Source organism: Pagrus pagrus, assembly GCF_965226575.1.
Source record: "Pagrus pagrus genome assembly, chromosome: 17".
Lineage (NCBI taxonomy): Eukaryota > Metazoa > Chordata > Actinopteri > Spariformes > Sparidae > Pagrus > Pagrus pagrus.
Window position 1 is genome coordinate 6,757,389 of NC_140201.1, and position 18,013 is coordinate 6,775,401.

The 18,013-nt window shown below is 41.8% G+C and overlaps 1 protein-coding gene across 5 annotated transcripts; it reads right to left on the reverse strand.

Annotated features, from left to right (window-relative positions):
* Positions 1-649: 649 nt before the first annotated feature.
* ago3b (argonaute RISC catalytic component 3b) lies at positions 650-17,628 on the reverse strand. Of its 5 annotated transcripts, XR_014624653.1 has the most exons (21): positions 17,487-17,628; positions 17,026-17,301; positions 13,332-13,503; positions 13,012-13,132; positions 12,563-12,771; positions 11,764-11,900; positions 11,189-11,323; positions 10,837-10,924; positions 10,590-10,737; positions 10,240-10,359; positions 10,014-10,157; positions 9,196-9,362; positions 8,627-8,811; positions 8,343-8,502; positions 8,159-8,249; positions 7,743-7,937; positions 7,172-7,306; positions 6,841-6,942; positions 6,427-6,626; positions 5,763-6,058; positions 650-5,590 (listed from the first exon to the last, which is right to left on the reverse strand). XR_014624653.1 is itself a non-coding variant. In XM_084380182.1 (20 exons), exons 2-20 carry the CDS (start codon positions 17,042-17,044, stop codon positions 5,950-5,952), a joined length of 2,583 nt encoding a protein of 860 aa, XP_084236308.1. In that variant the 5' UTR covers positions 17,045-17,301; positions 17,487-17,628; the 3' UTR covers positions 650-5,949. The 5 variants fall into 5 exon arrangements, 4 of the variants coding, with proteins under 4 accessions (XP_084236308.1, XP_084236306.1, XP_084236307.1 ...); XM_084380182.1 differs by having other exon boundaries at positions 650-6,058; positions 9,196-9,329; positions 10,035-10,157; XM_084380180.1 differs by having other exon boundaries at positions 650-6,058; positions 10,035-10,157.
* Between the last annotated feature and the right edge of the window lie 385 nt (positions 17,629-18,013).

The window sequence follows — 18,013 nt, forward strand, 5'->3', positions numbered from 1 at the left end:
CCTCTGAGAATACTTTTAGTGGAAGATTAGTCAACTTTGAGTGCACAACTAGTTTACATCTAAGTTTTATATTGTTCTGTAACTATACAGTGAATTAAGTGAACTTCTAAGTACTGCTATATACTTCAAGCCCATTTTGTAGTTTATGAGAGTACACTGCAAGTTTATATCCACTGTTAGTTTACTAGTTATGCGATACCAGTAAACTTTTTATTTTAGGAACGTATACTTTGAGGTGCACTATGTAGTTTTGGGAAAGAAATTTTAATCTTCAGATCTTCATTGACTTATTTTTTTATGCTCAACAAAAAAAACTAAATAAACAAACTGTCTTCGTTTTCATGAGTAAATAAACTGAATAAACAAACTGACTTTCATACTGTTCTACTTTGTTTGTATGTGGCGGACCCTGCCACCTTTCTAGCTTCGAAGAGGGCCACAATGAGGTTGTTAAAGGGGCATATCTGGCCCACGGGCCGGCAGTTGAATGGGTCTGGTTGATGGTGTACAAGCTCATTACTTATAATTAGCTTCTGATTATGTAGAGATCAATATCATGAACCACAAGATGAGTATTCCATCTTCTTTTACGAGTGCAGATGACAACATGATTTGACATCCTGCTGTCCAAACATCAAACACACACACGTTTTCATACATAGAGTATTTATTCAAAAAATTAAATATGACAACCGAATAAAAAGGCTCAACTTAGGACCAGGATCAGATGAGTGTTAAGACAAAAAAAAAAAAAAAAAGGTCTCAACATACAGTTTTACTTCTAAAAAGTGACACCATTTCATAATCAGGCAGAAAACAAAACAAAAAAAGCACATTAATATACTGTGAAACCCAAACATTATTTTTCTTTTTGAGTACGATATGCAGCCAACCACAGAGGTTCAAAGATTTATTATCGTGGGGAATCCCTTAACATGAGAAACGGGCACTCGTGGAGGAACGACTCAACCGAACAACTATCCCAAATCTGTAAACGTCTAAATTTCACATTAGAAGATAAAAGAAAATCATAAAAGAAAAAAAAAAAGGTGGTGATAATGACATGCGAGGCCAGACGAAGTGATTGCACAGAAACTTCATTATTGCCGTTCATCCGAGGAATGAACACATAAATTAAAAGAGGAACATAACGTGTTCACAGGCAGTACGGGAGGCGTCATGTTCCTACACAGATAAAGATAAATAAATAATGCTACATAATGTCTACACCGTGCTACTCGTTACCTACAGAGTCATGAGTGTTCCCCTTCTTTTCTAATCTTTAGAAATGTTAGTTTTTGGGTTGTGCTTGCGAGTGCCCGCCCACTAAACTGATCCCCACAGGCCTTTTGGTCCGGTCAGCTCCACACGGATCAGTTCTGCATATTTTGTGTTCTTGGCATATGTCAGAGGTATCCACACACACTCACACACACACAACACATGTACACACACACACACACACACACACACACTCACTCACACCTTACAGTATTGTCATGTATCAATATATACTTATCGACTTGGGCCTCGCTGCCCTTTCTGAAAGTTAAGATTTCTTTGATTTATTTTTTCAGCACCATCAGGAAAGGCACAGTCTGTTAACGGACGACGAGCTCAACCCTCCTCCGCTCATCATCAATATGCAAAAAAATATCTTTGTTGCAGTTTGCAGCACATGCTATGAGAAATATCTTAACCTCATCACATCTTCGACGAGCTTTTGAGATGATTAAAATAACAGTAGAGAGGGGAGGTCTTCACAGGTCGTTGCAGAGGAGGGTTGACGGCTCATCGGATCACACTTACATGACAAAAACAACCCCGACAATCTCCATGAAGCAGTTTTTCACACAAGTAAACCTATTGCATTATCAAATTTGGAAAAAATTATCACAGACCACTACGATTATTATTATTATTAATATTATTAAACGCCATATTTCACTACAGCTATCAACGCTTCTGCTCCAAATAGGACTTTGTTAGAAAAAATAAGGTGTGTGCATTACATTAATATCTTTACATATAAATATATCTCAATTCTGACTTAAAAATGCTTTTATTTTTTTTGAGAAAAAAGGCATCTGATGTCCAGAGGTCGATTTACTGTACGTGGCGTTACGAGCGGGAAAGGGATTCCTGTAATAAGGCTCTAAATATAGACTGTCAAAAACAAGCAGAGCACTAGCCAACAATGTTAAACATGCCCACGACTAAATTTTCTTCAAGTAAAATCAAATGCTGGTAATGTCTGACGTTAAGAAACAGCTTCAACGTGACAACAAACACGGAAGGGGACAACCTGTTCTGATATTCTTCCAATTAAAATGCTCCAAACGAAAGAATATCTGCTCAAACTCTGCCCGGAAACAACAAACATCTTCAGCATCACGACTGTTCAACCTTAAACACGTGCATCTTTTTAAGTGCAGTAAAATACCATATCGTCTTCGTCTCTGTATCAATATATAGCCTATATGTATCTGATGAATTATTAAATAATGTGTTTTCTTATAGCAGCTTCAGTTTGGTGACTAAGCACAGTTAGCAGTACAGAGCCCATCAGCACGACGCTGTAAGGCTGTGAGAGTAGAGAGCCAACCCCCCCTCCCCAGAGTCCTCCACCCTCACCCCGACCAGGCACGTTGGTTTGGTCCGAGTGACGAAACCTGAAGGCTTCGTCTGTGTTAAACTATACTGCAAGACCATGAAGGACCAGGAATCCAAAATCAGATATTAAAAGGCATTAAAGTAGACGTCCTTTTATGTGATTCTACTGATTATTAATTTGTTATAATATAAGCGTTAGCCTGTTCCCCTTTGCATAAAGACAGACTGTTTTCTCCGAAGTAGAAAGGTATTTTTTTTAGAAGTGCTGTCTCTGATTTAGAGCTGCGACGATAGTTGACAGAAAACTATTCATGATAACAGATTTATCTTTTTGGTCATTTTCCCGCCATAAATAGATAAATCTGATACATCCCCTTTGAATGCTGGAAGTTGGAACAAACATTTTAAAAAGGTCCAGTTTCCCTCGCCTCAACCTCCACGACGGTGGCTGCGAGAAATGTAAAGGCCCTCTGTAGAGTCAGTGCTTGGTTTGTCCTCTCTGGGCTACAGTAGAAACATGGCGGACTCTGTAGAAGAGGACATGCTTGCTCTGTAGATATAAACGGTTCATTTTAAGGTAACCAAAACACAATAATTATGATTATTTTCAGGTTATTATATACTAACGAAAACATAATTACGAATAATATATTTAATTTTGCTAATAGATCCTCCTAAATCCTACATAATGGACCTTTAAAAAGACATTTTATGGGCGAAATGATTGACAGAGAAAATAATCTGCAGATGAACTGATGATGAATGTAATCATTAGTTGCAGCTACTCAATACTGTACAATATGAAGAGCTGAAACCAGTTTTGTAGATAAAGAAAGCCAGGTGAGTAGAGCTGCAGCTAATAATTATTTTCATTGTTGATTGATCCGTTGTCTTTATTAATTGAGTTGTTTTGTCTATAAAATCTCAGGAAATGGTAAAAAATGTCAATCAGTGTTTCACAACCCAACTATAATCAGTTAATCGTCATAGAGGGGTACCTCTTTTCCTAAAAAAAAAATCTAATTTTATTAAAATAGTTAGCAGTTAATATACGATTTCACAACTAATCCGTCAATTGTTGCAGCTCTGCAGGTGAAAAAGACTCTGAAATCTGAATATGAAGCGAACAGCGATGACTTGATGTCTGTCTTCACCCGCTCAAACATTCACGTTCTCAAACTGCATCCTAACGAACGACAGAGAAGCAACGAGTGCGATTAATAATAGTTTTTGTTTTCTCCCTGCGATCTTAACAAGCTTTGTTTTACGTTTCTTAGAGCTCATGACATAATAGACGATTATTCTGAAAAAAATGATCCGGAGAAGAAAAAGTGCAGAAGCTCAACTCAGTGGCCACTTTACTATGTACACCTGTAAACGCCAACGCCGCTACAGCAACCCTCGTTATGAAGTTTATAACGCTCAGTCTTTGTTGATGTTGTCAGAAATGTTTAATTGAATCCTGCTTCATTATTGAGGCCATAGTTAAATGTGTTATCGTACTGGATCACGTAATATTGATGTGTTTCTAATATTCTGTCACATAATTTAATTAAAACCTTTATGTCAACACCTGAGCGTTACAGGCATCATAAAGTCGACTTTATGGCAGAATGGTTGGTTTGAATTTGACAATTGTTACCAATAAAATGGCGACTGAGCGTTTAGATTATGAAAGTAGCATGAACTTCTAGGATGTGACACAAAAACTCACTAAAGATCACTAAGCAATAAGTCCGAGATAACTGGAGAAAACAGTTTGTCGTATTTCATGACCAACGTAAGCTTTGTTTTATGTGATGGTCAAACTCTGATCACAGAAACTAAGTGTGTTAAGTCGATATGGAGGCAATTATTTCCCGGTCAGGAGAAACCTTACCATCAGGGATAATCACACAAACTTGGCATGCGCTGAGGGATTCTGAGCCCATTTCACTGAATGCATTAACAGAGGCACCCAAACCGACATACGCTTAAAAACCTTCCAACAGTTCACATCTAACCGAATCAGGCACTTTGTTTAATCTCTCCAAACAAACACCATCCCACCTCACGACTGATCCACACACCTGCGGCGTCAGTCCTACGTGTTCCCAAGAATGTCAAACACTTTACATTCCTGACTCCAAGCTCATTGTCACCTGCCAAAAACTCATTCGTAAACTATGTTTAGCGCACCAATACTGGTCGAAAACATTCACTGCTCGAACCTGCTCACTCTGCGTTAACACCTTATTGCACTGAAGGAGTTCTTGACAACTACATTGGTCAGTTCCTCAAAAAGTCAAAAGGTTTGTGGTCGTCAGAAGATATAAACCGTCTACTCTGCGCTATTGCTGAAAACGAACGTTAATTTAAGTTAAAATGAAAACAAACTCATAAATAGCAAGAGGAATAAAACACACGAGAAACGTTTGGTATTACACTTTGTACCAAGCTGAACTAGAAGTGAAAGAAGTTTAAAATTGTCCATTTTGTGGCCATGGCATTTTTTTCTAGCAGTCCTCTTTATGCACCTCGCCTCGCAGTAAGGCAACAAGCGATACACAATACCTCATCGATGGCTGTACGTGGCTTCGTAAAAAAAAAAAAAAGAAAAAAAAATTAAGATTCATTCAGTGTCTGTGTTGGTAGAGTGCAGAGTCATGCTTCCTACTGTCTGGCTGAATGACTGTGAGGAACCATTGGCTTAAAGGGCGACAGAAGAGTAACCGCTAAAAGGCAGCCTGCCAACTACGGGCATACTCAGCTTAACGTGTTGCCATGGCAATCACACATTAGCTCGACAGAGAAATATAACACATATTGGATCTAGACAAGCTGAAAACCCACAAACAAAACGCATAAAAACCGTCTACAATATTAACCAGCAACATTTAGGCTCAACGTGAGGCTACGGAGCAAGTCAGGTCATCTCTGGCTCTGCTTCATGCACCAAAAGAATCGTCAGTTTTTGTTGTCCCTGCTGCTCCGCGATCTTTAAACACACGAAAGGAAAAAACAGCAAATAAAACTTTGAGCTGCTGGAAGGCGAGGACGTGACTTGCGAGCTTTAAAGTAGACACAGTCCATAAGGATTTTAAATACAGCAGAGGAGATAAGAGATGCACGAGCGGGAGCACAGAAACGATTGGCTGGTTTCAACTTGCATAATGTGGCTGTGACTCCTCTCTGGCTTATTACATCCTCACGCAGCCTGCAGTCGCAACCGTCGAGGCCCGCTGACCAAAGCTGCACCAGCCCAGCGGGGGTCGCTCTGCGCGATGAGACGAGGCGGCTGATGGAAGTTGGACTCTGAGACTGGCTGGGAAAGATGGAGGGAAGCAGAGGGCACGTTCAGGCGAAGTACATGGTCCTCAGTGTGTCGTGGTGGATCTGAACGGCCTTGGCCAGCGCTTGCGGGTCCCTGCCGTTACTCTGCCCTGAGACGTGGCTGCCCTCCGCACTGTCGGGAGGAAACAACAAGAAGGAAACGATGGTGAGGAAGAATCAGATTTCAGAAACTGCAAAATCTTAATCACTGTAGTGAAACAGCATGACATGGAGAAACAATTGCTCTGAAGAAAAGCACTTAAGTGAATGCACTCAGTTACTTTCCACAAACAAGTAAAATTTTCCACATTAATGCCACTAAGTGCTGTCTGCCCTGAAAAATTAATGAATCCCAACTGGGGCATTGATCAAATAAATTCCTGCTACAATAAAAATATTATATAGCTCCTTCAAGATACAAGACGTGGACTTAAATTCTTAAAAAATGTCTGACTACAGATAAATACTTTTCTGACAAAAAAAGTGTCCATTTCTCCGCACCTGTCATGCTCTTTGTCGACCAGGTGGTAGCGAGCACGGAAAGCCACCAGGTGGGCGTAGTAAGCCGGCGCTGGGATGGAGACGGAGCGCGTGCAGCGGACGTAGGTGTGGCACAGCTGGTAGGTGAGGAGCTGGAACTCGTCGCCGGTGAAACAGTTGTCGTCCCACAGAACGTGGTAGTGGGAAGGCCGGCTCGTACCCTGGAGGGAGGGGAGCAAAGCCGAGTTAATCACACCCAAGAGAGAGAAGCTCCATGGAGAGAGGACAAACAATCAGCGGATAAAATTACGTGAAGCAGGGAGGCAGCCTGGTTGCTCAACAGAGTAATGATATAAAATCTCTATAAAGCCATAGTTCTCGATCTTGTTACTGTTTTTTCCAGTGAGTTTAGGGTTTTTAGTGTTAAAAGTTCACCTGGATCCCAGCGTGACTGCAGAGGTAAAAGTCAAACTCGTAGGGGTGGGTGATGTCTGTGTCCACGGTGGTGCCGGCAGGAATGTTTCCACTTCGTCCAACCTGATACAATTAAACGAAAACATTCAAGAGCGGGTAACACCTGAAATATCGCCTTTAAGAATCAAAATGTTTGACAATCTTTTGCCCCAATTAAAAAAATGTAATCCATCAAGTAGAGAGAGGAGGCAGCCACAATAATAATAATAATAATAATAATAATAATAATAATAATAATAATGGTAATAAGACTCAGTGTTGTCTACAAAAAGAGCAACTTTGTGTTTCCCACCCGCTCGTTGCGATCTGCACAGAAGAGACGTGTGTGATGGCGTTTCTGTACGACGATGTAAGTAATCCCCGGCTGGTAATCCTTCTCGAGACTGATGCAAGCCTCCCTGATGGCCAGCAGCTCGTAGTACAGAACCTGCACACAAACATACAGTTAGACATGCTGAGAAAACAAACTAGCAAGCGTGCTTTAGGTACAATTGGCAGGTATAGAAATTTTTTTTATTAGCATTAAGGAAAGAGGCAAAAATGTGAATCTGCTCACCAATCCAAAAGAAATTAACAATGTATTGGAGTCTTATGAGCAACTTTACAAATCAGAGAGTCAGATGAATGTAAACAAAGCGAGATTTTTTTGAACAGCTGAATCTCACTAAAATTTCATTGAGGAGTTTAAGTGCCCATTAAGTCTTGAGGAGCTGAATAAAACAATCAAACTGCTGCCTTGATGGAAGCCCCCAGGTATAGAAGAAAATTACAGCTACAAGTTAAGTTTTTTTCAAACCGGCATGACATTTTCAAAATGCCTGACAAAACGTGAAAGAAATAAAAGATGAAACCAGTTGTTTTACCTGTCTGAACTGTCCCTCTGACACTCCGTCCCTGTAGAAGATGATCCTGGTCGGCTTGTAGCGGGTCGACTTGTAGAACTGGATCAAGAGTTCTCGCACCATAGAGGCCAAGTCCTGGATGACCTCCTGTCTGGGTCTCTGGACCCGCACTGTAGCACAGTACCTGCTGGGATGGGCGTCCATGCTGCCCACAACCTGCACAGGAACAACATCAGTCAGAAGGGTCAGCAATTATAATGTTTAAGAAACAATCTCTTTTTTCAAAAGTAAGTACGTTCTTAAATGTTATTACAACATTATTTCAGGGAGAGCAAGTGCATTTCAAGGCAGAGACACAGATCTATAAGAGTAGTCTAAGTGAAGAGAAAGTACAAGATAGTTGGCCAAGTGTTTCTTTTCCTGAGGTGAAATCTCACCGCTGCGATAGATGGCTTTTTCCCGTCTCCTGCTGGAGGATGAGTGACATCAGCCCCGAGGAAGATGACAGGCTGCTGGAACACAGAAGGTCTGGATGGAAAAGAAGAGGAAAAAAATCTGTCAGTCAGGCAGACAAAATCATAACAATTTGGCAGGATGATGACATTTCTGTGTTGAATGTACCGTTGGTGAGGAACCAGGATGTTGTTGATTCCTCCCAGTTTGACGTTGATCTTGAGGCAGAGGTTTGAGAGGGTCTGAGGGGACGTCTTCACCACGTTCTTCACCTGCACACACTGAGTGGCCATGCCGAGGAGGGTGTCACCCACCCGCTTCACCTCAGCTGTGGGGCAGAGGTTGAATATTCCTTTAACTCATCATTCACTGTTAACTGTATGCACTTAAATGCCTCACAAACCTCACATGAAGAGAGTTAGGTTTGTCTCTATGTCGGAGTCATTTCGTACCGTAAACAGGCGTTTTCCCAGGCAGGATCACGATGATGAGCTGCAGCCCTCCATAGGTGTTCTTCAGGTGTCTGAACATGGGCTCCACGCTGTCCGCTCCTTGGGCGTATTTACAGAAACACGGCTGGCCTTGGATTGGCATCCCAGCATCCTTTGAGATTTTACGCAGCTGGTCGGTGAAGCTCCTTTGCAAGAAGAAAAAAAGAGTTATACATGCTCATTTCATTTCCATGTGTTTTTAAATTTCACTACGAGCAGAGTGTTGGGTTATTGTGATTTATGGATGGAAAGTCTGTAATTCTCCTCGTCTCTTGAGGGGTAATTTATTGCTCCTCAATCAGTGTTTTTTATTCGAAGAAAATATGTCCTGTTGCAGTTTAAATAATTAATATATAATTGCATATTCAACTGTTACCCTAATTTAATTACCCCCAAAAATGTGTTTTTTTATTTATCTAAATCTTAATTTAACTTGGATTTTTAAATGTAAGATTTTCTCCACAGCTTCATGCAAAAATGTGTGTAACTAGACCAAACTAAGCAAGCCAACTGTCATTTTGTGAACTCACTTCAGGATCTCTTCTCTGCACTGCCTCTGGGTGGCGAAGCAGGCGATGGCCCACATCTTGATCTCCACTCCGGTGTGAAACTGCTTCCCCCTCATGTCCCACACCCCGTGGCTGGGTGTGGCCACCGTGCGGTTCTGCAACGACAGTGCAGGGTTGATCTGCTGGGGCTGACAGTCACACAGACACAAACAGTACGAGGACACGGAAAAAATGTATGGATTCAAAGATTTAAAGGGTTCAGGCAGCCAGTGGGGATCTCAAGATGAAGGGCTTCTGATTATTTAAAGGCTGAGAGTGACTGGAGACAAATTAACCTTAAAGTTTTATCTGTGATTGGCTATGATTGGGTCATGCATTTAGCGTGTCAGGTACTGCCAGAAAACATAATTTTAAATGGCTGACATGCAAAACGGAGAATTCTTTCAAATTAAAACTGCCTGTATGCATGATGTCTTAGAACAGCATGCATGTGTTAAAGAGTATAAAACCACAGCATAAAGTCTGTCTAAAAATAGGAGAAAAGATATGAGATAAACAAAATGCAAACAGGGAGAAAAGTATAACATCAGATTGTCATTTCAGGGTTTCCACACAGAAATGTGCCCAAATTTGTTGTTTGTGGCTCAGTTTGAAATGTTGAACGAGTTGTATAATACTTAAAAAGAATCAGAATATCAGAGTTTTTTTGTTTTGGCCACCAAATGTCAAATTATTGGTCTATCTTGAAGCAAAGTGGAGGAAACCCTGCTGACTCACACACAAAAGAAAAATGTTGACAAACACACATGCATATGAAGCGTGATTTAAAGGGAAGGTACCATAAATTGTTCAGAGCTCACCCTGCCGCCATATTGCAGCATGGGGGCCGGCAGGACGCGGCCCGTCACCTGCGCCATCTCATCGCGCACGCGGAACTGAAACTCTTGGACGAACGGGTCGGCCTCGTAATTTGCACTCCTCACCTAAAACAGAAAAAAATATATTTGATACCTCAGGAAAAAAGAAGCCTATTGTCGTTTTATCTCTGGTCCACGAGATACTCACCAGTCTGCTGATCTCCTCTTGTCTGTCTGGTGCTGAGCGAGCAGTTGCTTTGATCATGGTCGACGTCTGGTTGTCTGTTAGTTTTTTAATGCAGCGCTGTCCAGCTACAATGTTGCACACCTAAAAATGGGAGCCCGGGTTAATCCAGCTCGTAATCCAGGCTGATAATCACACTGAATTACCACGTCATTCATTCAGTCTGACGTTGTGTTCATGTTAGTTGATTTCATGTTTTGCTTTTTGAGATTACAGTGCAGAAAAAGATGCTTGGATTTATGTATAAAACTCATAAAAACAAAGAAAACTGATGAATTTTGCAGTAAAACTGTCTCCTCTGTGTTGGTCCTTACCTCCAGGGGCAGGTAGGTGTGTTTCTGCTCCTGGCCCACCTGCAGACAAGGCAGGTGGGGGTACTTCAGCTGCAGATTGTACTTCTCTCTGAAGTACTGCGCCACTGTACGTTCAACAGTCTGACCATTCTCAAGCTGCAGTGGAAATCTGTGGATTTCAAAGTGACAAGAATCTCCTGTTAATGTAAGCCAACAACAGCTTTGATTGCAGGTTCACAGCTACTGGAGTGCAACGTAGAAAACATACGTCTGGAGGCTGGCAGGGCGTCGTGTTACATTGCAGACTCTGTACTTCCTACGCATGGTTCCACAGTGTGTCACTTCCACTTTAAGACCTGTGAGGATGGTGGAGGCATCGATGTAAATAAGCATCCGGAACATTCAAATAATTGGAGTGGAACAACTGAACAGGCTTAAATTCCTCCCTCACCAAGATACAGTTTTAATCTGCGACTCTCTTATGCATCAAATAAAACATAACATGTCATAACATGGAAAACATTTAACTCTGAAGAGCCTACTACAGCATCAAGTAGTTCGGGTAAGGCTTCGTACTGCAGCACAATGAAAACAAGCTCTGCCTTTCCTCTGTGACATACCTTTGATCTCTTTGGTGAACTTGACCCTGTGGGAGTCAGCGAGAGGGCGTGGCTGCTCGTCAATGTTGTGAATGTCCAACACCTCACACATGAACTGGATCACTGGCTGGGCTTTGTAGAAAGCTGTGGCTGACACTGAAATGATACAGGACAAGGTCACAAATTTGAAGCAGAATGTTTGTTGACCGGCGCCTGCACATTAGAAGGAATGCTGCTAATGAACCAGTTCACCAGGATCAACAAAATAAAAAGTGCTCGTTTTTGCCACCGACAGGATCAGATTGTTATTTCACACTCTTCTTGCGATATTTTCACATTTACCTGGATGGATTATGGATTATTTTTACCAAACCAGAGATGTTTGTTTGAATGTTTGAAAAAAGTTTGAATGAATTGTGTTTTACGATGATTTGACATTTAACATGGCATTTCTGTAAATGGAGTCTGGGGGACTTGGCAAGAGCGACATAGTGGAAGTTTCTGGTTAAACAAGAAGGATTTTACTGTCTATCAAAACGTCTATCTCTGTTGGGATCCATAATGGTGTTGCACACTTTCCCAGAGTGCTTACTCACCATCAATGTTGAGCATCATTTTCCACATGGCCGGCCGAACTGACTGATGGAAGCCGAACCAGACCTCTCTACCTCCACCTAGCGGGTGGTCGTAGCCCTCTGGGGAGGAGAAGAAGGATCGTCCGACAGGCGTGTACCTGATGAGGACAGAAGAGTTCACAAAGGTGACAAAAAGGTTAGTAGAGCACCAAAATAAAACTCCACCTGGGCTGGGATTTGGTTGCATTTCCTGTGTGGTTCATTGGGTGCAGCAAACACAAGCCCCGAGTTACAGGTCTGAAACCACAGGAGGCTAAAAAAGGTTTTCGTTCATGTTACTAAAAGCTATTTTGGTTAATGGATTTAGCACATGGCACATCTTGAGTAAGATTACATAAAAGATGCTTTTTATTTGTGCCTCCATGTTGCCCTCAAATCACACTCGGCCCACCTAAATTTAGGGAAACAAGTGTGTTTTCATTTGTGACAACGCTGTGGTTGCAATACTGCATGACAAATTCACGGAGCTTTCCAGTAGCTCCAGGGTTGAAGTGTTCACTGATAATATTTCATGACTAGAACTAATCAACAAGAAATAATCTTCTCATGCTTAATTCAGTGCTATTTATATTGTAACTCTTGTCTTTATCTTCTAGTCATTGACACTAAAAACTGTAACATGTTAGACATGGAAAACTGCAGCAGACACATTGATCATCGGTCTTAAATTCTAGTATTATTCTCAAATATATATTTTAGGAAGATATTTTTAAAATATTCCTAAGAAGAGTTGTCAAAAAAGAGGAATAAAACAACTTACTTCATGGAGGGCAGGTGTCGAAGGACAACGTCCACGGCATGAACGGGGTTGGTGCTGATGGGTTTCTCCAGGTCCACCGGCTCGGCAACAGCGCGTCCCGTCAACACTTCGTGCAGCATGTGCCAGCTGACCAATGACACAAACTTGATGGTGACTTTAAACGGGCGGTCTTTCCCGCCATCACCTGGCAGGGTGACATCCAGATCGACCTGATGAGGAAAACGAGGGTTAATGTGGCCTGATTAAATATGACTTTAACTTTGATTTAACATAAGTGAGATTCTTTTTTCGGGCTGTTTCACTGGCAAAAGGATGACACAAAAATCTGACTTGAGCAGTCAGACACACAACAATTTTTGACCTTGACATTCTCTGTCACACTAAACTGTAATTTTTGTTGGTTCACACTGCACAAAACACCAGCACCTTTGTGCAGAGTACAGTCTTACCCCACCAGTGGCGACAGGAAGTGGGTTAGCAGTGTAGAGGCTTCTCTTCCCATCATAAACTGGCAGACAGTCGCCAAAGATGGTCACCTTGAAATGCTGAACCATGGAGTCCACTACCTCCCTGAAAAAACCACCAGGGAAAGAAACACACACCACAATCAACATACAGAATGAATGTAGGCATTTCACAGCTTACCTGAAGACTTTTCAGGCATAAAATGACATACTGAAAGTAGCTAGATTCTCAGGTCTTGACAAACCAGTCCAGTGTCCTGAGGATGGTCTACTTGTAAAGACATGAACCAGCTTCAGTCTGTTACCTGTTGACCCGGCGAGGACATTTATCAGGCTTGATGTCCACCTCATACAGGTAGACGTCGATCTTGGGTATTTCCACCTGGAAGCAGTTGGCCAGAAGCTTGATGGGCTTCCCAATGGTGCCATAGCCAGGTCGCCGTGGCAACGTAAAAAGGGCTTGGGCTCCAACGGCTCCTGCAACAACACATGCCAAATATAAATAAATTAGAAGAAAAAAAAACAACAAACAATGTGATGTGGCACATAATCCCACAAAATCAAACATAAAAACCAACCTACAATATCCATCAACTGCATTTATGTAAATTCAAGGCTAAAACATAGCCCAAACATCTACTCATGACTGTATTATACCGCTTCAAACAACCTCTGAGAGGCAGACTAACTGTAGGAAGGAAGTGGTTAATAAGGAGGAAAGAACAGCCGGTGGCTGCTGGGACTGAAGATGGTCAGGGACGTTAGAAATTGCCTCACGTCAATCTGACAAAACTGAAACAAACCGGGCGACACCATTCCCCACACATCCATCTGATAATGACCGTATAAAAAGGTTACAGAGTTTGGTGACATTTTGAATAAAGACCAGCTCGGCGCTCACAGACTTCTGCTGAGTGACATGGCCTTTGCCAGACGAGAGGAGAAGTAGGCGGGTGACACACCACGCAAATTTGACACCAATTTTCAGAAATGCCAAACTGGAAAGTACTCAGTGAAAAAAAGATGTGACATCAGACAACCACACAATTTCCACAAATGTGAGTCAGAGGATCCACACACATCGATGACTGACATGACATAAAGTCTGCACAGAGCTCAAGCTGTTGAAATAGCGAGAGGTGTTCTGTGTTGTAATAAGAGAAAAAAAAAGCAGTAATGATGACTGTGACCGTGAAATAAGTGCGACAGCAGCTGGAAAGTCTTAAACTGTTCCAGCTCCTGTCAGGGTCGAGGGCTGACCCTGGACCTGCCGTAAGGAGTCATCTTTCAGTGAAGGACTGAACTTTCTGCTGAAGCCTCCCTCCCCAGGTCTCTTCCTCCCCTGTGCTGTTCCCATGATGATAGCGCTCATGTTGCGACAGTTTCTCTATGGCAACTAAAGGCATTCTGACAGGAGGAGGAAAAACAGGTGCACACACATTTGTCTCACTCATCTCTGAGCAGCAGCGACTACAACAACTATGTTTTACTTTATTTTTATGGTCGTTATTTGTTTTTAGGATATTAATATTTGATGGCATTGCGATGGCTGTATATTCTGTCTTATTAAGTGATGCATTATTGTTTATTCTGTTCAGAGTAGCACTTAACCTGTTTTTACTTAGGCCCTGATGAAGACCCTGTGAGATCAAAACCAGTCTGTACTTTAACCCATTTAACAGACTAAATAAAGTTTAAACATAACTCATTACTCTCCTAACCTGAAGAAAGTTTTTAGGGCTGCAACTAATAATTATTTTCATTGTTGATTATTTTCTTTAAAATTACTTTGATTACTTGTTTAATCTATAAAATGCCAGAAAATGATGAAAAGGTTGATCAATCAGTCTTTCCCAGAGGCCAAGTCTTTTTTCTAAACCCAGAGATATTCAGTTTACTGTCCCGGAGTAAAGATACCACAACATATTCACACTTAAAAGGCTAAAATCAGAGAATGTTTTAGTTGTTCTTTAAAAATTGCTCCAACAGATTAATCATCACACTATCTGACTATTAATTTAATAACTGACAACTAATCGATTAATTGCAGCCGCTCTGAATGCTGTAAAACTTTTTTCATACCAAAACATGATAACTAAAGAATCGTAACTTAAGATTTCTTTGAGCAATTGTGGAAAACATCCTCAAAAAAGGTACAAAACAGATAGCAGCTGACCCAAAAACACAAAGCTTCACTGTACTGATTCAGCAACAATGGAGAGAATTAATGACAACTTATCAGTCTGCTTCATCATACAAATGCACCACACAGCCGGTATCAGCCCACATATTCAACCCACGCACTTTAATAGACTCTTCCATTGATGTTATATTGTACAGTCCTGACATCACCACACTAGATGCTCAGGACTAAAAAACGTAACCATTGAAAAGTACTCTGCAGACTTCTTAAAGTGATAAACACTCATGCTGTGCAGACTGATGCTTTTTAAACCTGCAAAGCGTTAAATTTAGTTTTAGTTAAGATCAAAAAGGCCAAACCTTCTCCACTTGGAGCTTCTCAGTTCAGAGAATTAACTTTTTTCTGCTTAAGACTATAAGTAACACTATTGAGCTCTGTGAAGATATGATGGCTATTTTAAAAGTTTTCGACACTGTAAAAAATATCCGCCTGTTGCAGCTCTTATCAAGATGTGAGGTGGAGAAAAAATTTTTTAGACCTCAAGTTACTGAAAGGGAACTCAAACAGGAACGATTTTTTTTAACACAGATAAACTGGAGACTCATGTATAAATACACAAAATTAAAAAGGTGAAATAACACAAAACATGTAACAAAAAGCTTGGGGGACTCTGGGTGTTTGCAAGATGAATTTTAAGACTATTTAGAGGCTGATCTGTGTGGTGCAACCAGCCGGCTTTAAAGAAGACTTTTTCACTTCTTGCTCTCAATTCAAGAAACAAATATAGACTGCACCAACGTCTCACGTTCACACAGTCCTATTATTTCAGTCTAAACGAGGGAAAGTTTGGCCTGTTGAAGCAAGTGGATCAGCTCAAAAGTCCACTGACAGGAAAAAAATCCCATAATGTCCTTTACGCCAATCACCTCTACTTACAAATACCCATGTTACACATTTTTGAGTATAGGCAGAGTGCTGCAACCTTGTTGATATCCGCTGATACATCAGTTATTATGAGTTAAATATTCATGAGTCCCTTAATGTATCTGACTGTTTAAAAAACTCCTAATGTAACCCTGATGAAGCCGGGCTCTGTACTGCTCAATAAGATGAAAAATGGGTGGACAATAAATGGGTCGGTTTCAGTGAACCAGTTTGGCCCGTTTTCTCCCCCTGCTAGTCCAGCACTGGCCCCAACAACATCAATAATACACAAGCTGTGACTCACAAATTGAGCCCCTTGGCAACGAAGTAAATTGAATAATGTCCTGCCATGCTCAATTGATTTGTAATTATCGCAGGCAGCGGTTAACTGAACATTATTCAATAGCTTGGGTAACTATGGCAGCAGCTAGTGTGAAAGGCTGCCTTTCAAACGGATATGAACACACACACACACACACACACACACACACACACACACAAGCCAAGTCACACACACCTCCCTGAAAGCGAGCCAGCCTCTCACAGACTTCACGCACACCTGACGGGGATCGCCACCTGCCTTTGACAGCCGACAAAGAATGACGTAGACAATGCAAGTAACCCGTGAGACTGGTTTGAGGCACGCACACACAGCGAGGCCAGAAGTGACCAGTACAACATTATGCTCGTTGCCGCTAAAGATGGGAATTTGAGTTTTTCAAGCTGTGCCCCCCCGATAGCCTGACAACTTATTTCCCCACCGCGCTGATGGCCTACATCACCCAAAAACACACTTGCAGCTCCCAACGGTGAAACATGGGGGAGGTCAAGCGTGTGTTTAGCCCCGCACACCGTCTGCAAATAACCACAAGTGCTCCACCTGAACACCAAATTAGCTCTGTTAAGCATGGCCGTTAGTCGGGGGATCCCACCTGTTGTTCCGATTTCCATTCATGAGGTCTCTGTCCGGATGACCCGGCACACAGTGATTACTTCTCCCTGCACCCGTTAAAAACGTGCCGATAGCTCCGCTGCTCGACACCCCGCTCCTCGGCTTCGCGGCTCCCCGGTCGCTGATGTGGAACCGGGCCGCTTGGGGTCCCCCTCGGCTGGAAGTCTTCTCCAGCCGACCTGCCTCACCGCAAATGACAGCTCGAAGTTGTACAAAATGTCCCCGCTGTCGACGTTTGGAGTTGTGCCTCTCGTATCTGGAAGGAGAGTGAGATTATTTTCAGCGCTGTGAGTGTTTGTGACAGTTCAGCCTCGGAGTCGGTTGAGTTTTAACTGATAGTCGTTAGCGGCGGTGGTAAGCTAACAGCGTCAGTTAGCTTTAGCCGTCGACAACTAGCGACTAACTGGCAGCTCGACACACAACACTGGTATACATATTTACCCGGTCAGCGGTTGAATCCGTCGTCCCTGTTGGTGAGCGTGACAATCCGCTATTCTTCTTTTATCAAACAGATATGAGGGGTTCACTACCCCGGCGTCCTCCTCGGTATCGGCTAGAAACCGGTCTGAAATCTGCACTTACACCGCCCTCTCGCTCACTCATATAAAGCTCGCGAGAATAGAAATGCGAGACTTCCGGAGTTCTCCTTCAAAACAAAAGCATAATCAATGATTCAATTGTGGTGTTTTTTTGTTTAGAGCTCCACAGTGATGTAAAAAGTACCCCAAATTCATATATGAGCAAAAGTAAAGACATCATGTTAAAATATTACTTTGGTTAAAGTGAAAGCCACCCATGTAAATAGTACTTGATTAAAATCTTAAAGTATCTGATATTAAAAGCACTAAAAGAGGCCTATTCTTTCTTTTTTTTAGTAGAATAGGCCTATATTTATTGCATTTTTCATATACAACACAGAGCAACTCAGACATGACACGACAAAATTAGTAGGTAAGAGTCAAAAATAA

Bases quoted from the DNA above. Each gene is read 5' to 3' on its own strand.
- ago3b (XM_084380179.1), bottom strand. The intron at 11,324-11,763 runs GTGAGTAAGCAC...GTATCATTTCAG, and splicing joins AATGATGCTCAACATTGATG to TGTCAGCCACAGCTTTCTAC. The intron at 8,250-8,342 runs GTACATTCAACA...TTTTCCATCCAG, and splicing joins ATCCTGGTTCCTCACCAACG to ACCTTCTGTGTTCCAGCAGC.